The sequence below is a fragment of the Piliocolobus tephrosceles genome, chromosome 7 (assembly GCF_002776525.5).
Source record: "Piliocolobus tephrosceles isolate RC106 chromosome 7, ASM277652v3, whole genome shotgun sequence".
Taxonomy (NCBI): Eukaryota; Metazoa; Chordata; class Mammalia; order Primates; family Cercopithecidae; genus Piliocolobus; species Piliocolobus tephrosceles.
In genome coordinates, this window is record NC_045440.1 from 146,179,986 (window position 1) to 146,202,206 (window position 22,221).

The 22,221-nt window shown below is 58.0% G+C and overlaps 2 protein-coding genes across 3 annotated transcripts; both read right to left on the reverse strand.

The window, feature by feature from the left end:
• Positions 1 to 2,925: 2,925 nt before the first annotated feature.
• Positions 2,926 to 5,235, reverse strand: LYPD2 (LY6/PLAUR domain containing 2). The gene is made up of 3 exons (XM_023228061.2): positions 5,088 to 5,235; positions 3,720 to 3,839; positions 2,926 to 3,219 (listed from the first exon to the last, which is right to left on the reverse strand). The coding sequence occupies exons 1-3, from the start codon at positions 5,143 to 5,145 to the stop codon at positions 3,020 to 3,022; spliced, it is 378 nt and encodes a 125-aa protein (XP_023083829.1). The 5' UTR covers positions 5,146 to 5,235; the 3' UTR covers positions 2,926 to 3,019.
• Positions 5,236 to 15,632: 10,397 nt separating this feature from the next.
• SLURP2 (secreted LY6/PLAUR domain containing 2) lies at positions 15,633 to 19,941 on the reverse strand. Of its 2 annotated transcripts, none has more exons than XM_023228127.1 (3): positions 19,858 to 19,941; positions 16,334 to 16,438; positions 15,633 to 16,036 (listed from the first exon to the last, which is right to left on the reverse strand). In XM_023228127.1, the coding sequence occupies exons 1-3, from the start codon at positions 19,907 to 19,909 to the stop codon at positions 15,900 to 15,902; spliced, it is 294 nt and encodes a 97-aa protein (XP_023083895.1). In that variant the 5' UTR covers positions 19,910 to 19,941; the 3' UTR covers positions 15,633 to 15,899. The 2 variants fall into 2 exon arrangements, with proteins under 2 accessions (XP_023083895.1, XP_023083894.1); XM_023228126.1 differs by having other exon boundaries at positions 15,633 to 15,882; positions 19,858 to 19,909.
• Positions 19,942 to 22,221: the final 2,280 nt, after the last annotated feature.

Sequence of the window (22,221 nt, forward strand, 5' to 3'; positions counted from 1 at the left end):
TTTTGAGATGGAGTCTGGCTCTGTTGCCCAGGCTGGAGTGCAGTGGTGCGATCTTGGCTCACTGCAAGCTCCGCCTCCCGGGTTCACACCATTCTCCTGCCTCAGCCTCCTGAGTAGCTGAGACTACAGGCGCCCGCCACCACTTTGTATTTTTAGTAGAGACGGGGTTTCACCACGTTAGCCAGGATGGTCTCGATCTCCTGACCTCATGATTCGCCCACCTCCTTGACCTCCGAAGTGCTGAGACCACAGGCATGAGCCACCGCGCCTGGCCAGGATTGGGGTTTTTTGCATAGACAGGCACTGAGTGAGCTCTCAGCTTTGGCTGCTGGTTTAACAATGGTTAGAATAGAAAGGGGGAGGCAAGGAGCTGGAGGTGGCTGCAGTAGCTACCCAGGGACACTGGCTGGTGACTTAGATGGCATGATGACAGTGGGCACAGGGCTGAGGCTGAGGAAGATGTCCTGGCAGTGGGGTGGGGGGATTGCTAATGCCGAGATATGGGAGGTGATGACTGAGGTCCTGAGGGTGCTTTGTCCTCTTGAAGGTTAGTGCTGGGTTCCAGCTTTGTCCTGGCTCTCTTGTCTGCATTTGAGAGCCAGACATCGCTGCCCTGGGGTGGGCTGAGCCCTGCTCCCTGAGGAAGTGTGGCAGGTGTTCATCCTGTTCTGGAAGGTCACAGCAGGTGGCCTGGGGAAGGTCAGGAGTAGGAGAGAAAAAAGGACGGCTGGCAAGGTGGTCTCATCATTCCTCTGATTTCAGGGCCAGATGTGATGGGGCCGGGGCAGAGGGTGCTGGAACTGGCAGGTCCTAGAGAGGAGCAGAGCCCACTCCATCAGCCTGCCACGGGTGGGAGTGGCCTGTGCCACCAGACACTGAGTTCAACTCCTCCCCTCCCCTGCCTGCTCCTGGCTCCTCTTCCAACCAAAATCTGGAACCACTGGCTCTTCCTTTTCCCATCAAACCATGCCCTGCCCTGCTCATTCCTACAGGCTGTGAAACTGCCCAGGGCACTGCACTGGTGGGGCCCTGGGTCCCTGCCCTGGCACCTCACTATAAGCCCCTCCTACCCCACTGGCAAGCTGAGGAGTAAGCCTGGTTGAAGGACTTAGGTCATGGGGAATCTCAGGGACAGGTACCCTAAAGGTGGCATCATGGACAGTGAGGTTAAGGTCAAAGATAGGGCTCTAAGGCTTGGAATGGGCCTCACTCACAGCCTGTGCTTGGGCCTTAACTGAGCCTCTTCCCCTATCATTGACTGAAGCCTTTTCCTGATCACACAATCACACACTGAGCCTGGATCCTGGTTAGAGATCGAATCCCGATCCTTGGCCCTGGACTGAGTCATACTCGGTGGCTGTGCCACAGGCTCACACACAGAGCCAGGACATCAATCATAGATCAAGGCTTGGCACTGGTTACAGACTGAGCCCTGATCACTGGCCAAAGACTAAGCCCCGATCCTGATTCCAGGCTGAGTCCTGATCTCTGATCACAGATAGGCCTTGTTCCCAGTCTCTGTAGGGTGTTTGTGTGTGTGTGTGTGTGTGTGTGTGTGTAAATAGAGTCTCAGACTAGGCTTTGAGGCCACTTTGTGAGAGTCTTGAGAAAAGCCAGCTGAGAGCTGTGACATGTCTGATGGCTGAGAGCGTGTCTCCCTCTTGACAAAGTCAGAGCTCAGGGTCACAGCCCGGATGGGGTATCCAAGACAGCACTAGAATGTTCCTAGGCTCCCAGGCCCCTTCCTTTCCAGGAGCTGCCCTCATTCCAGCACCAAGGCGTCTCTGACAGATGGTCACTGTGCTCCAGGTGGTGGGACTCATTGGGCTGTGGGGGCCCGGCCCCTGGGAGCAGGCCCTGGACCATAGCACCCACTGTGGACTACAGGTCTAGTCCCAGGAGGGTAACACCCAGGGGCTCAGAAACAGCTACTGGAGCAGGGAGGGTGAGGTGGGCAGGCTCAGTGGGGGTCTGTAGGGTCCAGGGGGAGAGGCAGGTTCCAGGGTGAACATTCTTCTCTTCTGTCCAGGCTGGGGCCCATCTCCTGCCACCACCTCCCTTGGGCAGCCCTTGGGAGGGGCCGGCGCTGGGTAGCAGGGCCACTGGGTCCTGCCCTTCCTCATGTCCTTGAGTTCCTTGTGTGTTTCTAGGACCACGTGCATGTGTGTGCACGCATGTCCCTGCCTGTGATCATGGGGTCTCAGCCTGGAGGCCTCTGGGGCAGAGGACTCCCTGGAGAGTGGCCTGGAGGACTGGGGCACTGACCTAGCGCCCAGGTGAAATGAAGGTCCCTTCTGCACCAGAACTTGTGCTGCCCTGGGCATCTGACCCCCTGGGCACCCGACCCCTGGGAGCAGAGCTAAGTGAGGGCAGGGATATGAAGTGGACATGTGGGGTGTCCTGGAGAGGCAGGCAGTGGACTCACTGGGATCTGGCCCATGGCCTCCTCCTCAAAGCAGCCTCCACCATCAGCCTTGGGGCAAGGCCCTGCTTAGGCTGGGGAGGTGGGTAGTGGGGTGCTCCAGGGGACAACCCCAGATCCTAGTCACTGCCTTGACCTTCCTGCCACCTGACAATGCCTAGCCCTCCTCAAGGCCTGCCAGATCTCTCCATCATTCAAGGCCTGGCCCTAATGCCCCTTCCTCCAAGAAGCCGGCCCTGACTTTACCCTGGTAGATGGGTCTCAGCTCCTGCCCCACCCTGGTCAGGTCCCCACATCCCCTGAGAGCAGAGATCTGCATGGTTTGTGTGGGGGTCCCAGGCCCAGTGGCTGTTCTCGCGATAGGATAGAGCCTAACATCACAGGAAGGCAGGAAGAGAGACGGACAAACAGAAACGGGGACACAGACAGGGTTAGAGATGCAGCTCGGGGCCCCTTTCTCTGCCCTGGAAGGCAGGTCTGTGCCCAGAAAGGAGACTCGGGAGTCCTGGTGCAGGGGGCACTTCTTCAAGGCATTTGGGGCTGGGCCGCACAGGGCTGGCTGGCGCAGGGCCATGGGGGTTGGCGGGGACTCTAGAGTCAGAGGTTCAGGAGTGGGAGAAGCGTGAGGGCCCCGGCCAGGCAGTGAGGGTTGTTCAGAGCAGGTGCCCCATCTACATTGCACAGCTCAGTGTTGCAGCAGGACACGGGCCGGGTCTGGCCGATGCCATCCACATCCGAGGGCTCACACTTGCTGGCGCAGGACTTGGTCACTGTGGAGTCCCCCAGGAAGGGGTACACTGTGGGGTGCGGGAAGAGTCAGCCATCAGGGCTGGTTACTGCCTCCAAGCCCTGGTCCCTGCTGGCACCACCTCATGCAGGCCTGACTTTGGGGTCACCCACCCGGGTTTCCGTCCCTCCTGGCCCAGTGCCCTCCTCTTCCTCTTTCCTCCCACTGGTGTTGTCCGGGTGTCTACCATGTGCCGCCTGGCATTCTGGCATTCTGCACCTGACCTGATGGGGCACTTCCCACCCTGAGGTGACTGTGAAACCAAAGCCTGTAAGGTGCCCACCTTCCCCAGTCTCCCCAGAACGAGGTTGCAGATGTGTTCCCACTGAAGGACAGGAGGGAGAGAGGAAGAAAGGGGAGGGCAGAGGGAGGCCTAGCTCAGGCAGAAAGCCATTTCTGGAGATGGGTGAGGTGGTGGCTGTGCACTGGGGCCAAGCTGGCTGGTGGTGACTGGGCTGGAGGTGGCTTTGACCAGGAACCCAGTTCTGCCCGCCTTCCGTGCCCACTGACCTATCTCCCGGGAGTAGAGCGTTGTCTTGCACATGGTTTCATTCATGGTACAGGTGGCGATGGTGTTGCAGTCGGACACTCCTGTGGGCTCCAGACAGACATAGCAGTGCAGGGCCGGCGCTGGGGAGAAGGGACAAGGGCTGTCAGGCAGGCTTCACCCCCCCCAAGCCCAGAGATAGTCTGTCCTGGAAGCCCAGGTCTGAAGGGGACAGTGACACTGGCCAGGGCCAAGATGCCCACCAGCCAAAACTCAGGAACAATACCAGGAGCCTGGGGTTGGGGACAGGCCGGGCTCCGCCTCCGGACCCTGCATCCAAGAGTCAGTCAGCTGCTGGGGGCGGGGATCCAGCCGGCAAGGCCTGGGCGGGGCCAAGCCAAGTCCCTTTGGAAACGTTTGGGAGACTCAGGGGGACTGAAGCCCTGGTATCTTCATAGCAAGAGGCACCTCAAGCAGGAAGCCTCAGGTGGGGGCGTGGCTGGGAGCAGGTTACCCCCTCAGTTTCCCCATCAGGGAAGTGCTGCTGTGGGGGTTAAGGGATCAGGCCAGAAGGCCCATGGAATGCAGGGTGGACCAGGCTACGTCCGGGCTGCGTCTGGGTGCCCACTCTTCTCCCACAGGGACTTATAGGCTGGCAGGGGGATAGAGAGGCTTTAATTCCCTCCTACTCCAGTGACCCCAGCCCCAGCGGCAGCAGCCCAGGTGGGTCTGACTGGACCCCATGCTGGCTGGGGCAGCCAGCTGCACAGCTAGGCCTGACTCCTCCGTCCCCACTTTGGGGACCCAGCGGGGCCTCTGCCCCCTCTGGTGCACCTGTTTCTGGGAAATGGGCAGAGCCATCCGCCAGGGGTCTCTGGGCCCAGCTGCTTCTGGTTGAGTCCAGACATTGCCCCAATGGTTGTTTCAGGCCCCGTGTGAGGGACTCCCCCCACCCCGTGTGTCTGGTTTCCCCCTTGTCTCCATCCCTACTGCCACCCCAGCCCCACAGCCCCCTACTGCCACCCCAGCCTCACAGCCTCCCTGGGGACCCCTTCCTTCCCCTGCTCAAGGCCCTTTGGGTGCCCATAGCCCCCCATAAAATGCGACACCCAGGCTGGTGCCCAGGGATGTGGCTGGCTGCCCCCCACCCACCTCGAAGGCCACCCTCTGCTCACCCTCATTAGGCTCCCGCCCCCCTCACCGCCCGCCCCTCTCTCCATCTCCACCCTCCTCTCCTTATGGCCAGGGGTGGGCCACACCCTGGCCCGGCGCCTCTGGCTTCTCCTGCCTCTGAGGCCCCTTCCTGGGGTGCCCTCCCCAGGAACAGTGTGCGAATGTCAGTGCGTGGCATCTCCCTCTGCCGCAGCTCCCCTGTGGGTCCCACGCCTCACCGAGCTCTCCGCAGGCAGCCAGCACCAGCGCCAGGAGCGCCAGCCGCGTCCCCCTCATGGTCCGGGCCACTCCTCTATGCTCTCACCCTAGTGGGAGTGCTCTTGCCCGGCGGGGTACAGCGGACACCAAGTGAGGTGGCCGACAGACCGGTCGGCTGAGCGGATTAGTGGGATCAAGTTTCCCGAGGGTGGAGGTGTGAAGACCCCGCCCCAGGCCCGCCTCCAGGGGCTCCCCATCCTTCCAGGCTGCTCCTCCCACTCCCAGCCTGGCCCGCTAGGCCCACCCACCCGCCTGGGACCCTCCCTGTCTCTTCCTCATTCCTTCAGTAACAGGCGGGTCCCCTCCCTGCCCCTTCCTGACCCCTCCAGCTCCCCGTCTCCGCCACCGTGGCCTGGGGCTGCCCCCCTTCCCTTTGTGGGGACCCTCCTTGACTCCTACACACCCTATGCCTCAACTCTTCTCCCCACTCCCCTCCATCCAGGACAGCCCCCACTGAGTCACCCCAGGCAGCCCAAGGACCCCCCCAGACGGCCTGGAAGGACACAGGGAAGGGTGGTGGGCCACTCTCTGCTGCTGGCTCCTCAGGGATCCTTCCTGCCTCAGGTCATCTGTGTTCCAGGGCAGATCCGTGTGCTGGATCTTCCCAGATTCTGGGCTGGAATCTTCCCAGGAGGACCTTGGTCCCACCTCCCAGCTCCTTTGGGTGGTCAGGCTGGGTGTTGGGGGCCTGGGACTGAACTGCCACCCGGACAGTCAGCTACACGGTTTGCTCAGAGGCTTAAGGAGACAAATGCCAAAAACGACCGGGTCAGCAGAGAAGGTCCTGGATGGAGAGTGGGGTGGGGAGGAGCTGGGGTCCCTTGGGGCGCTAATCCCATGCCCCCAGCCACCTGCCAGCTGGGCACCTTCATCCCTAACCTTCCGATAAGGCTGCCCTCAGGCAGGGCTTACCTCCTGCTTGCAGGTAAGGAAACTGAGGGAAAGTTCCTTGCCCCGGGCTCAGACAGAGGACAGTGACTTTGCGTTGGGATGACTCAGGCCATCTCCAGCTCAGCTCCCTGCTCCCCCTACGGACATCCCCCCAGAGTGCCTGCACCAGCCTTCCCAGGTTGTGTCTGGTCTGTGATCCTGCCACCTCCTGCTCCCAGTCCTGCTGCTGCCAGTGTGTCGGGTGTGGGGGTGGGGGGACGGATGCATGACAAGCAGCCTGCGTCTTCCTGGGCCCTGGCCATCAAGGCCATAATGTCAGCTATGCCCAGACTCACACGAGCTCTTCAGCCCGAGCGCCTAAATCCCACCCCGTCCTGGTCTTTGCTCCTGCTGTTCCCACTGCCAGGAATGCCCTTCCTTCTCCTGCCCCATTGGTTGAAATTCTGTCTTTGGTAGGCTGCACTCTCCTGCCCGCACCCCCTCCTTGCCATGGCCCTTTTGGGTTTTCCTGCTGGATTTTCCTGCTGGATCCCTGGGTTTTCCTGCTGGATCAGCTCTGTTTGGGATCTGGTCTTCGCCCCAGCGACTGACAGAGCCTGTGTCTCCCTGAGCACTAGGTGGGGGCGGAGTGTGCAGGGGTGGTGAGTGGGGCACCCAGGATTCCCTAGCGTCCCACTGTGTCAGAGACTGAGCCTAGTGGATCTCACTTTTCCTCACTGCAGCTCCAGAAGTGCACAGTGCTAATGCATTTATTTTGCATAAGGGAACTGTGGCTCTGAGAAGTAATTGACTTAGGCAAGGCCGCCTAGCCAGGGCTGGGTGAAGGCCGAACAGCAGCAAGCCTGTCTGGTTTTGCATGGTGCCACTCAGCCACGCTGCAATTGGCCGTTGATGCTGGGTGCAGCTAACTGGATTAGACACCCCACCCTACACACCCTGGGTTCCTCTTGAGGCCTGACCCAATTCCTCTGACATGGCATGGCCCAGCTCCTTCCTGTCCTCAGACCCAGGGGCCCCACCTGTGCCTTCTACCCAGAACACACACCTGGCCCCCAGGCGTCCAGCTCCTCCTAGAATTTCTGCCTGACCCCCAATGGAGAGATCCAGGCTAAGCCTTTCTGCAAAGTTGCAGCTGCCTGATTGGGGTGTGGAAAAATGTGGCCTAGCCAGGGTCTGGGCTGGCTTTGTTTGGGAGGACTGTGTTTCGAGAAGACCACACCCTTCCCTCCTCAGTTCCACTAGGAACTTCTGGGTCAGGGCTCAGTGTGTGACCAGAATCCGGGATCAGTGTATTATTAAGATCAGGGCTCAGCATATTACAAATGTCAGAGCTCAGCACATGACCAGGATCAGAGTCAATGTGTGATCAGGAGGAAGGCTCACCTTGTGACTAAGATCAGGGCTCGATATGTGATCAGAAGCACAGCTCAGCATGTAACAAATGTCAGAGCTCAGCTTGTGGCTAGGATCAGGGCTCAGTGTGTGATCAGGAGCAGGGCTTGGCATGTAACAAATGTCAGGGCTCAACTTGTGAGGATCAGGGCTCAGTGTGTGATCAGGAGCAGGGCTCAGCATGTAACAAATGTCAGAGCTCAGCTTTTATTCAGGATCGGGGCTCAATGTGTGATCAGGAACAGGGCTCAGCACATAACAAATGCCAGGGCTGAGCTTGTAATCAGGATCAGGAGCAGGACCCAGCATGTAACAAATGTCAGGGCTCAGCTTGTGACTAAGATCAAGGCTCAGTGTGTGATCAGGAGCAGGGCTTAGCATGTAACAAATGTCAGGGCTCAGCTTGTGAGGATCAAGACTCAGTGTGTGATCAGCAGCAGGGCTCAGCATGTAACAAATGTCAGAGCTCAGCTTGTGACTAGGATCAGGGCTCAGTGTGTGATTAGGAGCAGGGCTCAGCTTGTGACCAGGATCAAGGCTTAGTGTGTGATTGGGAGCAGGCCTCAGCATGTAACAAATGTCAGAGTTCAGCTTGTGACTTGGATTAGGATCATTGTGTAACTAGGATCAGGGCTCAGTGTGTGACCAGAGACAGCCTCCAGGGATGACTTCCACCCACAGTAATGCTGCCACTAAACTGAGGAATTGTCAGGCTGCCACTGGAGCTGCTGACTTCAAGAAATTACCCCTGAACTGTGATGCAGGGATCAGATGGGGCCCTTGCACCTGCTCCACACCACTGCCTCTTTTCTGGGCACACTGGACCCCTGCTGTGAGGCCTTTCTTCAGGACCTTCCCCAGATCCCTCTCCATGGGCCGGGGTGAAGATTCAAGTCTGTCTCCTAGAGGCACTCTGGTGGGGGAGGGCAGCAGTGAACAGAGGCCACACTCTGGTCCCTGGCAGTTTCTGCTGACAGGTCAGTGGGTCGGATGGTACCCAGGGTGGGATGGGAGCTCAGGTTCCATGGTCTGCCATGTCCCATGCTACCCAGGGTCTGTCCATGGTCATCTGGTGTCCCATCATTACCCAGTGTTCTCTGTCTGCTCAGGCCCTGCGGTCAGTCAGTGTCCTGTGGCTGCCCACACTTACTGCATCACTGTTTCTGTTTTGGAGTCTGGGCATGGCTTCATGTTGCTGCTGGGTCACTCCCAGGCTTCAGTACAGGCTTTGGCTGAGCCATAATCATCTCAAGGCTCAGCTTGGGGAGGACCTGCTTCTAAACTGGTGTGGAGTTGGCCAAATTCTGTTCCTCACTGTCTGTTGGTGGAGGCCGCCCTCAGCTCCCGGCCATGTGGGCCCGTTCAACGTGGCCACCAGTTTCGTCAGAGCCTCAAGCTGCACTAGCGTCTATTGCTGGGTAGCAAATCACCCTACACTTAGTGGCTTAAAACAACACTCATTTTCAGCTACAGTCTTTCTTGCCATGTGGGTTCAGCTAGGCTCTCTGCTCAGGGTCCCACAGGCCACAGTCAAGGTGTAGTGGGGCTGGACTCCAACCTGGAGGTTCCAGAAGGAATCTTCGTCCAGGCTCACTCAGGCACTGGCAGAATCCACGTCCTTGAGGTCACAGGGCTGATGTCCCTGTTTCCTTGCTGGCATCTGCGGAGGCTACTCTCTGCCCTAGGGCCTCCAGTCCTCCTTAGGTGACCCCTCTGCCTGCCAGTCAGCCACGCACACTGCATCCTCCTCCGGCTTCAGTCTCTGTCTTCCTTTTCTGCCACTAGCAGACATGTTCCGTCCCTGGCTGCATCTTGCACCAAACAGTAAAACCCCCAACTTTGTCATTCTCTCTGCAAGTGCTGAGGTTCATTGGAGGTGCCTTCTGGCCTCTGCTTTTGCCTTCCCCCTTCTCGCCTTTATGATGAAGTGCAGCTGTCCCCAAAGCCTCACCTTCCATGGCCACCTCATCCCAGGGGAGGGATTTGGAAGCTGATTTGTTGTTGCCCATCTTCTCGGCTGATGGGACCCTCAGAGGTTGGATGACCAGCTCCAGAATCTGACCCTCAAGGGTCACTTGCAAGTAATGCCTTCTGATGGCTCTCAATGGGTCTTGAAGAAAGACTCCTGGAATGAGACCCCATGCCCACTGCTCATCAGGGAGGCAGTGGGCGGAGCCACTGCTCATCAGGGAGGTGGTGGGCGGGGCCAGTGCATGTGTATACCTTTGCCAGGTGGCCTGTGGCCAGGAAGCCCCATGAGCCAGGACCCCGTGTGGCCAGCAGAGAAGTAGGTGCCTTGCCTGGATTCCTGCCTTCCACATTCAGGAAATAGAGGTCGCCCCTAGGCTCCAGGGCCCCTGGGAAAGGGAGCTGTGGTTTTCCAGCCCCTGCAGCGCCAGGCGGTGCCCTGGCATGGTTGTGGGTGGAAGCCAGGGCCTTCTACCAACACAGGCTAGGCTCCCCGCTGGCCCCAAGCCACAGTGAGGTGCCACAGGGGCAGCACTGGGGGCCTCTCCCCTGCACCCAGGGTCGCCCTGCCTGTACACAGCCCCACCTGCTCTGCTCTTGGTGGCTTCTCCTCCATCCTCTCACCCCTGCCCCGTCCTCTGCTTCGGGGCAGGAGTCCCCAGGCCCCATGTGGGAGGCTGTGGCCAAGCCTGGGGCAGGGCAGTTTCTGATCACACTCGTATGGGGCAGCCTCATTTCTTTTTTTGCCTCCAAAAGAGGAATTCCTCTATTTGAGCAGCTCCCTGGGTGGACCAGGAAAAGGAAGTGTCAAAAGTTCAGGTCTGGGGCACCCTTCCAGGCCAGATGCCAGCAAGGCTCAGGGAGGGCTGGCAGCCTCCAGCGAGGCCTGGGGGCTGGCTGGAAGGAGTCAGGTTTAGAGGTGCTGAGTGGGGAGGAGACACAATCCTGAGTCTGACACGCAGAGCCCTGTAGGAGCTGGCACTGTACCCCTCTGTGGCCTTGTCCCCTGCACGGTCCCTCCCGATTTATGTTGGCAACACCCACCCTCACCCAGAACCCAGAAGAGCTCTCTCTGCCACTGCAGCTCCAGGGCCCAGTGAGCCTTCCTGTGCAGCCTGCCCTCAGGGTGGTCTCCTCCCGGGAGTCTCAAGGGCTGCCCCACCTGGGCTCTGGCTCTCCTGGACATCCTCCCTGAGGGGCTCCAGCAGGGCAGACCAATGGCTCCTAAACCAATGTTACTATGTTGGAAAGGAAGTGGAGGCACAAATAGCACCAAGGGTTGTACGTTGGAAAGAGGTATCCTGTGTCCTTCCAGAAGGGATGTGCCCTCCAGTGCCACCCTCTGCACGCACACAAGTTAGCTCACCTGCAGCTTCATGATGGGAAAACTGCAGGGAACATCTGTCTGTGCACGTTCTTTGCCCCCTACCCTGTTAGGAGCAGCGGGGAGCAGTGGGGCTTGTTCACACTGAGAACCGGAGCCAACTCCACCCACAGGGCTCACTGTTCATGGGACCATGATCCCCTCCCTTCTCCTCCCCTCCCCTTCCCTTTTTTTTGACAGAGTCTCTTTCTGTCACTCAGGCTGGAGTACAATGGTGCTATCTCGGCTCATTGCAACCTCCCCCTCCTGGGTTCAAGTGATTCTCCTGCCTCAATCTCCTGAGCAGCTGGGATTATAGGCGCATGCCAGCACGCCTGGCTAATTTTCGTGTTTTTAGTAGAGATGGAGTTTCACCATGTTGGCCAGGCTGGTCTTGAACTCCTGACCTCAAGTGATCTGCCCACCTTGGCCTCCCAAAGTGCTGGAATTACACGAGTGAGACACCACGCCCGGCCTAGACCACGACTTTCCATCCTGCGTCTTCATTCCTGAGCTTCACGCTTCTAGGAAGATAAAGCAGCAAATAACTATCATTTATTAAGGATCTTCCCAAAAGGTCTATTGACTCTTCAATAGAAACCGTTAGGGGACACCTCCAGACTCAGAACCCATGGCCTCAAAACTCTAAACTACTTTTTCCGAGTCCTGGCCCAACCCTAACTGAACCCCCACCTTGGAAGACCTACCTCAAATCAGACTCAAATCCCAGGAGTGCTGGAGGGAGCTGGGGTGACCTGTCCTTGGGTTTTTGGTGATATTTTAGGGAGCCAGCAGTCAACAAAATGCTAGTGGCATTTTGAAGTTTCCTGGACAGGGCTGATTTGTCATGCAAGTGCTGCGTCTGTGACAGCACAGAGGTTGGTCCGTGTCCTTTCTCGCCACGTGGCCGGGTCGCTCTCCTGCTTGGGGGTTTACAATACTGCTTGGCACCTCTCTGATTCCAAGTACGGTTGAATTTCTTCTCCTTGGCTTGGCCACTTGAATGGCTTTTTCTCTGAACAGGCTGCTCACATCTGTTGCTCTCTGGGGATCTGGAAGGATTATTTACCGTAAACCAAAAATAAAATTCTAAGCCCCCGCCCCCAACCGTCTGCATGGACCCTCTTCTCAGCTAGGGTATTCCGAAGTGAACCTGAAACACTGGTTCGGACCATGATGGGAAAGGGTTGGACAGCCTCATCATCCCTCCTCCCTCTTGGAATTCAGGGAGAGCTGACCAGCGTTAACATCCACACAGACCTTCCGTCTGATGAGAAACATTTACCGTCTATTGGCTTGGAAGCCTGCTACCTGGAGGCTTCATGTGATGATAAAACCCTGGTCTCCACACCCCTTATAATCCACACATTCCTTTCTATTGATTCCAGGTCTTTAGATAATCTTGACTCTTTCAACCAATTGCCAATCAGAAAAATTTTAAATCTGTCTAAATCCTGGAATCCCGCCTCCTGCACCCCCCCCACCCCCCCCCCCGCCCCAGCCTCGTCCCCCAGAGTTGTCCCACCTTTCCGGATGGAGCCAATGTACCTCTTCCATGGATTTTATTGATATCTTCAGTCTCCCTAAAACTAGACTGTGCCCTGGCCACCTTGAGCACATGTTCTCAGGTCTCCTGAGGGTTGTGTCATGGGCTATGGCCCTTCATATTTGGCTCAGAATAAATGTCTTCACGTATTTTACAGTTTGACTCTTTTCGTGGACATTATGTGTGGAGGGAATCGTCGCGTGTTACATGCGTGGCAAATATTTCCTTGTTTGTCTTGTCTTTCAGTTTGTTTATTTTGTTTTATTTTATTTTATTTTAGTATTTTAGATAGTATTTATGAATCCCAATTCTGGTTTTGTGTCTTTTCTTTAAAAAAATTTTTTAACAGCTTTATTGAATATACTTCACATACCACACGATCCACCCATTTAAAGTGTGTAATTCAATGGTTTTTAGTGTATTCACAGTTTTAGCACATTTTCATCATCTTGAAAATAAACCCTGAACACTTTAGCACTCTCGTTGCTTCATTCCTGTGAGAACGTGAGATGCTTATTTTGTGAGATTGTGAGATGGATATTTTGGTTTCCTGACATACAGCTCTTAAAACCCTTGGAATCCCTGGAGGGGCAAGGGCATCTTTTGTATGCTAATGAGAGGACTGGTGACTGGGGGTCCCCAGGGAGCTTCAGGATGGGGACCCACAGGATTAGAGAGCTGGGACTTCAGCCCCACCCCCAGCCTTCAGGGGAGAGGAGGGGGCAGCAGGTTGGGTTCATCAGTGGCCAGTAGTTTAATCCATCATGCCTACGTAATGAAGCCTCTGTAATTTCCCAAAAGGACAGGGTTCAGGGAGCTTCCAATAGCAGAGCATGCGCAGGTGCCTGAGGGTGCCGCTGGGAGGGCCTGAGAGCTCCACGCCTCTCCCCGTGCCTGCCCCGCGCCTCTCTTCCACCCGCTGTGCATCCACACCTTCGTCACAGCCTGTGTCATAAATGGGTAAACGCTGGTCAGTGCGTCCCTGAGTCCTGTGAGCTGCTCCAGCAAGTCATCAAACCCAAGGAGGGGGTCGTGGGAACCCTGATTCATGGCAGGTCGGTCAGAAGCACAGGCCACACCTGGGGCTTGTGACTGGCATCGGAAGTGGGGCTCATCACGTGGGACTGAGCCCTCCACCTGCGGGATCTGACGCGACCTCCATGGGAATGGCGTCAGAATTGAATTGAGGACACCCAGACAGTGTCCACCGCAGTGTGGCTTGGTTGCTGGTGGAGAGAAATACACACACACTTTGGTGAGGGGGTGAAGTACTGTATTGTGTGAGAGCAGGAAAAGTACTCTGGCTTTTCCCTATTTCTTTTTGTTTGTTTGTTTGTTTTTTAAGATGGAGTCTCGCTCTGTTGCCCAGGCTGGAGTGCAGTGGCACGATCTTAGCTCACTGCAACCTCCGCCTCCCTGGTTCAAGTGATTCTTGTGCCTCAGCCTCCCAAGTAGCTGGGATTACAGGGATGTGCCATCGCACCTGGCTAATTTTTGTATTTTAAGTAGAAACGGGGTTTCACCATATTGCCCAGGCCGGTCTCGAACTCCTGACCTCAGGTGATCCACCCTCCTTGGCCTCCCAAAGTGTTGGGATAACAGGCGTGAGCCACCGTGCCCGGCCTTTCCCTATTTCTTAATAATCCCTGCCACCCTCTGGCAACCACTCATCTCCTTTCCCTCTCTATAGAGCTCCCTATTCTGGCTACTTCTGAGAAATAGAATCGTACACTGCTTGGCCTGTTGTGTGCGGCTGCTGTCTCACTCAGCGTCATGTTTGTTTTCAAGGCTCCCCTGTATTTTCAAGGCTCCCCGTGTTTTGATGTGGGTCAGAGCTTCATTCCTTTATGTGGCTGAATGACATCCCGTGGTGTGGGTCTGTCATCTCTGTTGATTCGTCCATCAGTTGATGGGCATTTGGGTTTTTCCTGCCTTTTGCCTGCTGTGAATAACGCTGCTGTGAATGTTTGTGCACAGGCTTTTGTGTGGACGCCTGTTTACTCCTCTTGGGCCATGTCTGGGGGTGGAATTTGGCCCAGGAGTGGAATTGCTGTGTTTACAGCAACTCTGTGTCCAGTCCCTTCAGGAATATGTCTTGCTTTTCTATTCTGAATTGTCTAGCATTTAAAAACCTCTTCTTTTTACATCGAAACCTCTGATTCAGTTGGAATGCCTTTGGCTATAACGAGAGGTGAGGATCCAGCCTTATCCTGTTCTCGCAGCAGTGCTCCACGCTGCAGTGCTCCACGGTGGCTGTGGGGCACCCTGTCCCTCCCCCGCAGATCTGAGAAACACTCCATTGGTCACCTCAATTCTTGAGCTTATCTGGGTATCTCCAGCGCACCCCATTTGCATCTCCTTCTGTGCCTGGGGCTACTCTGAAAGTTGTCCTGGCACCTGAATGTCCGGCGGCCCTGCCTGGGACACCTCCTCCTGTGGAGCAGCTGGACAGTTGCATCAGCTTTCTCCTGTGCTGATTCTTCACGAGAACTTTGCCAAGGTGAGAACAAGAGAGGCCGAGGAAAGGGCCTGGCGGTGTGTTTCTTGGCAGGTGCTAACTCAGTGGGGGGGACCTGCAGATGTTGACTCGCCTCAGCCTCTCCGAGGGGAGTGCCAAGCTTATGTGGGGGTCCCATTCAACCTTGCAGCCCGAAGCTCAGCCATGACGCCATGTTTGGCTAGCGAGTGATCAACTTCCACAAACATCGCTCACCTCGTTTCCCACGTCCACCCCGAGAAGGGCGGCCACAGCTGCCCATCACCTCAGTCTGATTCATCCCACTCCCAGCATCTCCCCCCAGCGCCCTGCCCCATGCTGGGTACCCAGTGGCCCAGAGGAGCTGGAGGTAGTGTTCCCTACCAGAACTGGGGGTTTCCTAGGGAGGGGCAGGCCAGGCCACTGACCCAGGGTTGTGTATGAGGGCGAGGGTGAGGAAGCCACAGCCTGCCTCACCCCTCTCCCTATTCCAGAAGGCCTGCGGCAGGCAGCCGTCTTTACCGAGGGCCCCTCCTCCCTTCCTCCACCCCGCACAGCCTCCATGTCTCAGCCGGGATGTCCTTTCTCTGAGGCTTCCCAACTCCCGCTCTGGGGTGGGGGTCTCCTCGTGTGCCCCAGCCCCAACTCCCACTCTGGTTGCTTCAGGAACAGCAACTGCCCGGGGGGCCTGGTGCCCTGTGCCCTTCAGGCCTGACAGTTGGTTGGAGGTGGGAGGGCCTTTCCGTGATAAGGGCAGGTGGGGGTGGGGTAGTAGGGTTTAGCCTGGGGTGAGGTAGCGAGGCACTCCCAAACCTACTTCACTCTACCCCCAAGCCCAGTATGGCGGGGCTCCACTCCCACTGGTTAGCTTGTGCCACATGATCCAATCATATTTTATTTGGGGGAGGTTGGGAACTGAAGGGGTGGCAGGCACGACGGGCCCCAGACTTGGACAGCAGCAGATTTAGGCAAGACTCCACACGGGACTTCCCGAGGACAAGTGGTGCTGGATGGTGGCTGCAGGGGCCGGGAGATGTGGGCCGGCCAGGCTCGAGGGAGGGGCGGCCGTGAGCCCTGGCGCCAGGCCGTGAGGGCTGTGGGGGCTGAGTGTCCGGGGGCCTGGAGGAGGGCAGTCGTCAGTCATGGTTGCAGAGGCTGGTCTGGCAGCAAGCAATGGATACGTAGGGGCCCAGGCCCAGGCTGGGGATATCGGGGCAGCCCGTGTGGCACATCTTGGTGACCAGAGGCAAGTTATCGATGTTGCTGAGGACCCCTGAGTGGGCAGGAGAGAAACCATGGAGCTCCCTGAGCCTCTGGTTTGCCCAGACCGTGCTGCCCCATCTGCCACTGAGCTGAGGGTCAGACGCCCCAGGTACTTGAAGCATGTGGGCACTCCCGGGGGCAGATGTGGCCCTTTGCTCATACCCTTCCCTGGGCATCGCTGGTGGACACTCTCCCCTATGCTTCTGAGTCACTGGGTGCCTGGATCAGGCTCTGTCCCCCTCTGAGCCCACATCTTCCCACCTGGGCAAGAAGGGCATGGCCAGCCCACCACTGCCCCCTCACTCACGGGTGGCAGTAGTGACGCAGTGGGTGGAGTCCCTTGGGCATCTGGATCCACGGGAGCACCCTCCGAAGCCCGTGCACTGATGACACCACAAGGCTTGGGCTGCAGCTGCCGGCATGGGGACAGACAGGACACAAATGGACGGGAGGCAGGTGTGGGCCACCTTCTGCAGTGATGGTGCCCACTCAACTCCACCCAGCAGCCCATGACCCTTCTCAGTGGCCAGTCTCCCAACCCTGTGATCCAGTCCTCCCAGGAACTGGGCCCCTGTCCCTCATCTTGGGGTGCCTGGCAGCCCTGCAGCTGGAGCCAGCTGGTTGCATCCTTGCCCAGGAAGGAGCCTTGGGCAAGCGTGGGGCTGGGCAGCCCTGGCTTGTGGTGTGATGTCCCAGGGGAGTGAGGGTACAGCAGCCTGGCTGTTTGGGGTCCCTGGGTGGGGGGTGTGGAGGCGGTAGAGGGGCCCTGAGATGCTCTTTCTGGCTATGCCCCCTTTTGCCTCTGGGTACTGAGTGGTACCCTTTAGACCCCTGGGACTGGATTCTGGTGGCTGAGATGATGGGGCTGTTCCTGCCTCCACAGGGAGCCCAGGGCAAGGGCGACCAGGACGTGGTAGAACAGGAATTAAAAGAAATTAAAGAATGTGTAGGCCAGGCATGGTGGCTTACGCCTGTAATCCCAGCACTTTGGGAGGCCAAGGTGGGTGGATCACTTGAGGTCAGAAGTTCAAGACCAGCCTGGCCAATATGGTGAAACCCCATCTCTACTAAAAATACAAAAAAATTAGCTGGGCATTGTGGCGTGTGCCTGTAATCCCAGCTACTCAGGAGACTGAGGCAGGAGAATTGCTTGAACCTGGGAGGCAGAGGTTGCAGTGAGCCGAGATCGCGCCACTGCACTCCAGCCTGGGCAACAGAGAAAGATTCCATCTCAAAAAAAAAAAAAGAAAAAAAGAACGTGTAAACAGAAACTCAGTTGTATGTAAGAAAACCCAATTCCCCCTGAGGAAAGGAAAGAACTGGAGTCCTTTAAAACTTGACTGCCTGCTTTTCTGTGGCTAGTGAGCCTTATCTCTCCCTTTCCCAGGCATTGGGAAGACCCTGTTTCTCTAGCTGTGCAGTTGCAAGGTCACAGACAGATAAACTCAAGTCGTAAAACATGTTTTTCCTTGAAAAGTAAGAAATGATGTAATGCATGTCTCTGTCTTTGTTTCTCGCTTCTGTAACATGCTTCACCCTGCAGGGATCTCTCCCCGCCCCACGAAATGCTTAAAAGGTAACTTAACTCTTTGTTCAGGGCTCAGTCCTTTGGCTATTAATCCGACTGGGCCGTTGCAGCTAAATAACAAATATCCTCCTCAACCCCTCAGTCTCTCTAATTCCTTAAAATATTCTGCTACAGTGGCAGCGCCCAAGCAGCAGCAGGGAGCGGTGAGCTCTGCCTCGCTTTATCCACGAGGATGGCCCGTGCTTGAGAGACACTGTGTTCTTCCGCCAGTGCTGCTGTGGCTCTGCCCAGCAGTCCTGCTCTCTGCTTTGGGCACTGCCCCACTCCCAAGGCCCACTAGCCCTCCTGGGCACTCCCCAAGGGCTTCCCTGCCTGCTCTCTGCCCCTCTTCATCCCTGACTCTGTCCTCTCCTCCCTGACCACCTCCATCCATTTCTCAGCCTCAAACTCCCTCCCTCCCTGTCCTCACTCGAGGTTCACACACCCAAGACTGTGTAAACAGAGTGCCTAACACCTACTGGCCCCGGGCCTGCTCTCTCTGTATAGGAGCCTGCAGGGTGACAGGGCCAATGGTGTGACCATAAGGATGTGAGGGCTGCTCTGTCACAGGCACCAGGCACAGGCCCTGGCTTCCTCTTGAGCTGTGCCCCAAGCAGCCCAACCTCAGGACACTGGAAGCCACGCCTGCCTTATCCCGTGTCTGCTGGGCTGCCCCGCCTCACCGTTGCCAAAGGTGGAGAAGGGTTGGAGTCAGCCCTGGTCAGCACCAGCTCCAACCCGGGTTCCTGACAGCATGGCTCTGCACGCACCAGCACTGAGCTGACCTCAGACCTCAGTACACACCAGGCCCCTGCCACTGGCCAGAGTCCTCTGGTCACTGCTAGGTTCTGTGGGTGGAATCCTCCACCGAGGCACCACAGAGAAGGTGACACAGACGGGAAGTTCCGGCCAGGGCAGGCCCCTGCCATCAGCCCCTCTACCAGCCCCGGAGAGCAAGCTGAGACCCCACCTTCAAAAAAGAAATGTGGTGACAGTTGCCTCCAAGCCCCTCTCTGCCCCTTCCCACCAAAGTGGCTTGAAGCTCCCCTTGGCTGTCACAGCTGGCTGGGGTGGGGGGTAGCAGGGAAGATGGGCAGGAGTCTGGGGCACCAGAAGGAAGAGGTGAGGATATGGGTGCCCAAGGGTGCCATGGAGAGAACCAGCTCCTGCCTGCCCCCTACACATGCCCACCCTCCCAAGCCCCTGTGTGTCTCAGACTTTCATCACAGAGCTGGTCTGCCCTCATGACCCTGGGGCAGTCCTCAGGGTCAGCGGCTCAGTCACTTATAGGCCAGGAGGGTGCCCCTGGGGATGGAGGCCGGAGAGGTGTAAGCGACACCTGAGCCAGCACCAGGGACTCACTGATGCTCCACCACCTGCTCATTCAGGGCCTGGGAGGCAGGGAATACCCAGGTCATCCAACCCACAGCCAGGGACACAGAGGCTTGCCCCCTGGGGGGCTGGGCTGCTTGGGCTTGGAGGTGGGGGCAGCAGGCAGATCAAGGGGCCAGTTGGTTTTGTTCAGGTCTCGGGATGGGAGTGGAGATGCCCTGCCAAGAGAAGATGCTCGGGCTCTGCTGGGGGATGCCAAGGCCAGGTGTGCATGGCTGTGCTAGAGGAGTCATACCCTTGGAGCCCTCAGGAAGGCCTTGGGCCAAGGGGCCTGAAGCTGGGGAGACAGGGCCAGCTGTAGCAGACGCGGGCACTGTGGGAGGCGAGGGTTGGGGGATGGGGAGTGGGTAAAATCACCCAGTGAAGCAGGGAGCAGAGGAGAGGACCCGGGAGAAGGGACTGGGGATGGGAGAGCAGAGGGACTTGGTTTTCCCAGGCAAGAGGGAGGAAGGAGTCCGGGGAGGGTGGCCTCAGGAGACAAGCCAGCTGGGAGGCCAGGCCCAAGAGGGCTGGAGGGGGGCAAATTCAGAGTGTGTGTATGCGCGCGCACAAAGGTGTGTATGTGAGGAGCGCCACTATGGACTGGAGAGGTCTGGGGGTTGGGGAGAGGAAGAGGGTGTTTGAGCCAAGGGCCGTGTGCCCTGAGAGGTTGGGGGGGTCAGTGTGGGGGTCAGTGCGCGGGCTGGGGCTGAGCTGGATGGGCCTGCAGGATCGCAGGAGGCTTTCGGAGGAAAGCTGCACCCAGTAGATGGTGGGGGGACAGGAATGGGTTCTCCTGAGGTGGGCAGTCATGGCCCAGGGCTGGAGGGACAGTGGTTGGGCTAGAGCGTTGGGGGCCCTGAGCAGGAGGTAGCCCCAGCCCCTGGACTCACCCAGCTGTAGGCTCAGGACGGCGGCCAGCAGGAGCCCAGTGTGGAACTGCATGTTCTCCTGGTGAGGTCGGGCTTTCAGTGCCCTGGCCGGCTGCCTTATACCTGCTGGCACCCCGCCCTGGCCCTCGCCCGCGCAGCAGACTCTGTGGGTCTGAGTCACTGGGCAGCTGGGCTCAGCCAAGGAGCCGGGCTGGGGTCCAGGCGATAGGGGCCAACCTGGCCCCAAAGCTTGCTTGGTTAGGCCTCCAGGCGGGCTTGTGTAATCTCATGAGCCATCTCTTCTTGTCCGTAAAGCAGGACAGTCCTGGTTAACAGGACTGAGGATCCCATAAAATGGCCTGGCAACAGGCAGGCGACGGCCACAGGCCACTCTCCCTCAGCAGCTGGGAAGGAAGGCCTGGCACCAGGCAGGCAACAGCCACAGGCCGGTCTCCCTCAGTGGCTGGGAAGGAAGGTCTGGTGGGAAGGAGGGAGGGCCTCAGGCACTAGCACCCAGCCCACCCCTTACACCTCAAAATGCACATGAAGCTCAGGGCTGGGTGTAAGCCAGAGGTCTTCACCTGTACTCCCACCCCAGAGTGAGTTCGATGACAAGACCTCCTCCAAAGAAGTCAGAACTTTCCCATCCTGACCCCCCCAGGGCTGGGAGAGTGCAGAGGGAGCACAGCTGTGAGCCGCCTCTCTGTGGTCTGTCATCCGAACAAGGAACCACAGCCATTGTCATGCTGTGACTGATGCTCCAGGATCTGTGCACGGGAGTAGGGGGACAGAAAGCCCCTTGGTACTAAAAGGGGCCCCAAGGATAAGGTAAGAGCCCAGAAGGGACACCTTGGAGAGCAGGAGCCACCAGCTGTTCCTCTTCCTCCAAAGACTGGCAAGGGGCTGGGGCCCCAAAGGACCTGTCCGTAACCAGTTAGCCCTGCCAACCCGGGGACCCCTGTGTGTCTCTTGGGCTGCCCACATGGCTTCTGTCCACCCCTCTGTCTAGGGGGCTCCTTATGGCTGGGAGGTCGGCCCAGGAGGAGGGAGATCCTGAGAGAGGGGCTGGCAGATGCAGGTCCTCCTTCCTGGGGCAGTCGAGAAGCTGGGGTCAGGAACCAGGTAGCCTGAGAAATCAGAGATGCTGGGATGGGGTCTTGGGGGGTTACCACCTCCCTTACTCTGCACCCCCAGCCTTCCCCAGGGGCTTGTCTGCCCCTCGGGGGTGCTGGCCTCTCTCCCACAGAACTGGGGGCAATTCTCAGCAAGCCCCAGGAGCCCTGCCTGTCTCCCTCCCTGTGCCTGGCTCCAAGGACAGGTCAGGCCTGGAGGCAAGAAAAGCCCAGGGCCTGGACCAGGCAGGGTGGACAGGAGCGTGGCTGCATGGAGGCCAGAGTGCCAGCCCAGCCAGGCTGGAAAGGCGAGGCCTGAGCTCAGGCCAAGGCAGTGGGGCTGGAGAGAAGCACAGACAACGGGAATCTGTTGATTTATTCATGGCTTGGTGAGACAACACTGGAGCTCTCCTGGGTGCTGGGTACATGGTGGGCCAGGGAGAGAGCGGCCTGGGGGTGGAAGTCCATGTCCTGGTTAGGGTGAGGGTTAGGGCAAGCAATAGCAGCAGGGGCATGGCCCTGGGAAGCACCTGGACCCCAGGACATAAGGCAGGAGGAAGAGATGCCATCCATCCAGCCGGCACTTATGCCCATGACCAGCTGAGCCAGACCAGCATTCCCATTTCACCACCCCTTACTCCACAAGATGCAAATGAAGCTTGGGGCTGGGCGGAAGCTGGCAGGGCTGTCCACAGGAGGACTCCCGCGTGTCTCTCGGGCTGCCCAGGTGGCTCTGTCCACCCTTCTGTCTGGGAGGCTCCTTAAGGCTGGGGAGGGCCCAGAGAGAAGGAGATCCTGAGAGGAGCCGGCAGATTCAGGCCCTCCCCATGAACTGAGGCTTGAAGAGGAGCACAGGCCACCCAGAGTAGTGGGACAAAGCACCGGCAGAAAAGCTCGGCATATCCACCGAGGGCCTCTCTGCTTCTTTCGACCTTTTTCAGAGTTTCAGAATTATGAACCAAATCGCCTTCATGGGAGATGACAAATTAGACGCTGCACAGTGGGGGAAGCGGCAGCCGGCCTGGGTCCTCCACTTCCCCAGGACCTCCGCCTGGAGGAAGCCTGCCCAGGGCCGCAGCCCTGGCCCCCAAGACCCCAGGACAGACCAGAGCCCCTGCTGGAGCCAGGTGTCCCCATGCTGACCCGGCCATGTCCCCAGGTGCCACCCCAGGATCACCGCCTGCAGCTACAATTTCTTCAGTGGCTGATTCCAGTTCCCAGAATGTTCCTGGGGTGCCCGAGCCCGCCCAAGCAGCCGCTCCTGTCCAGTTCC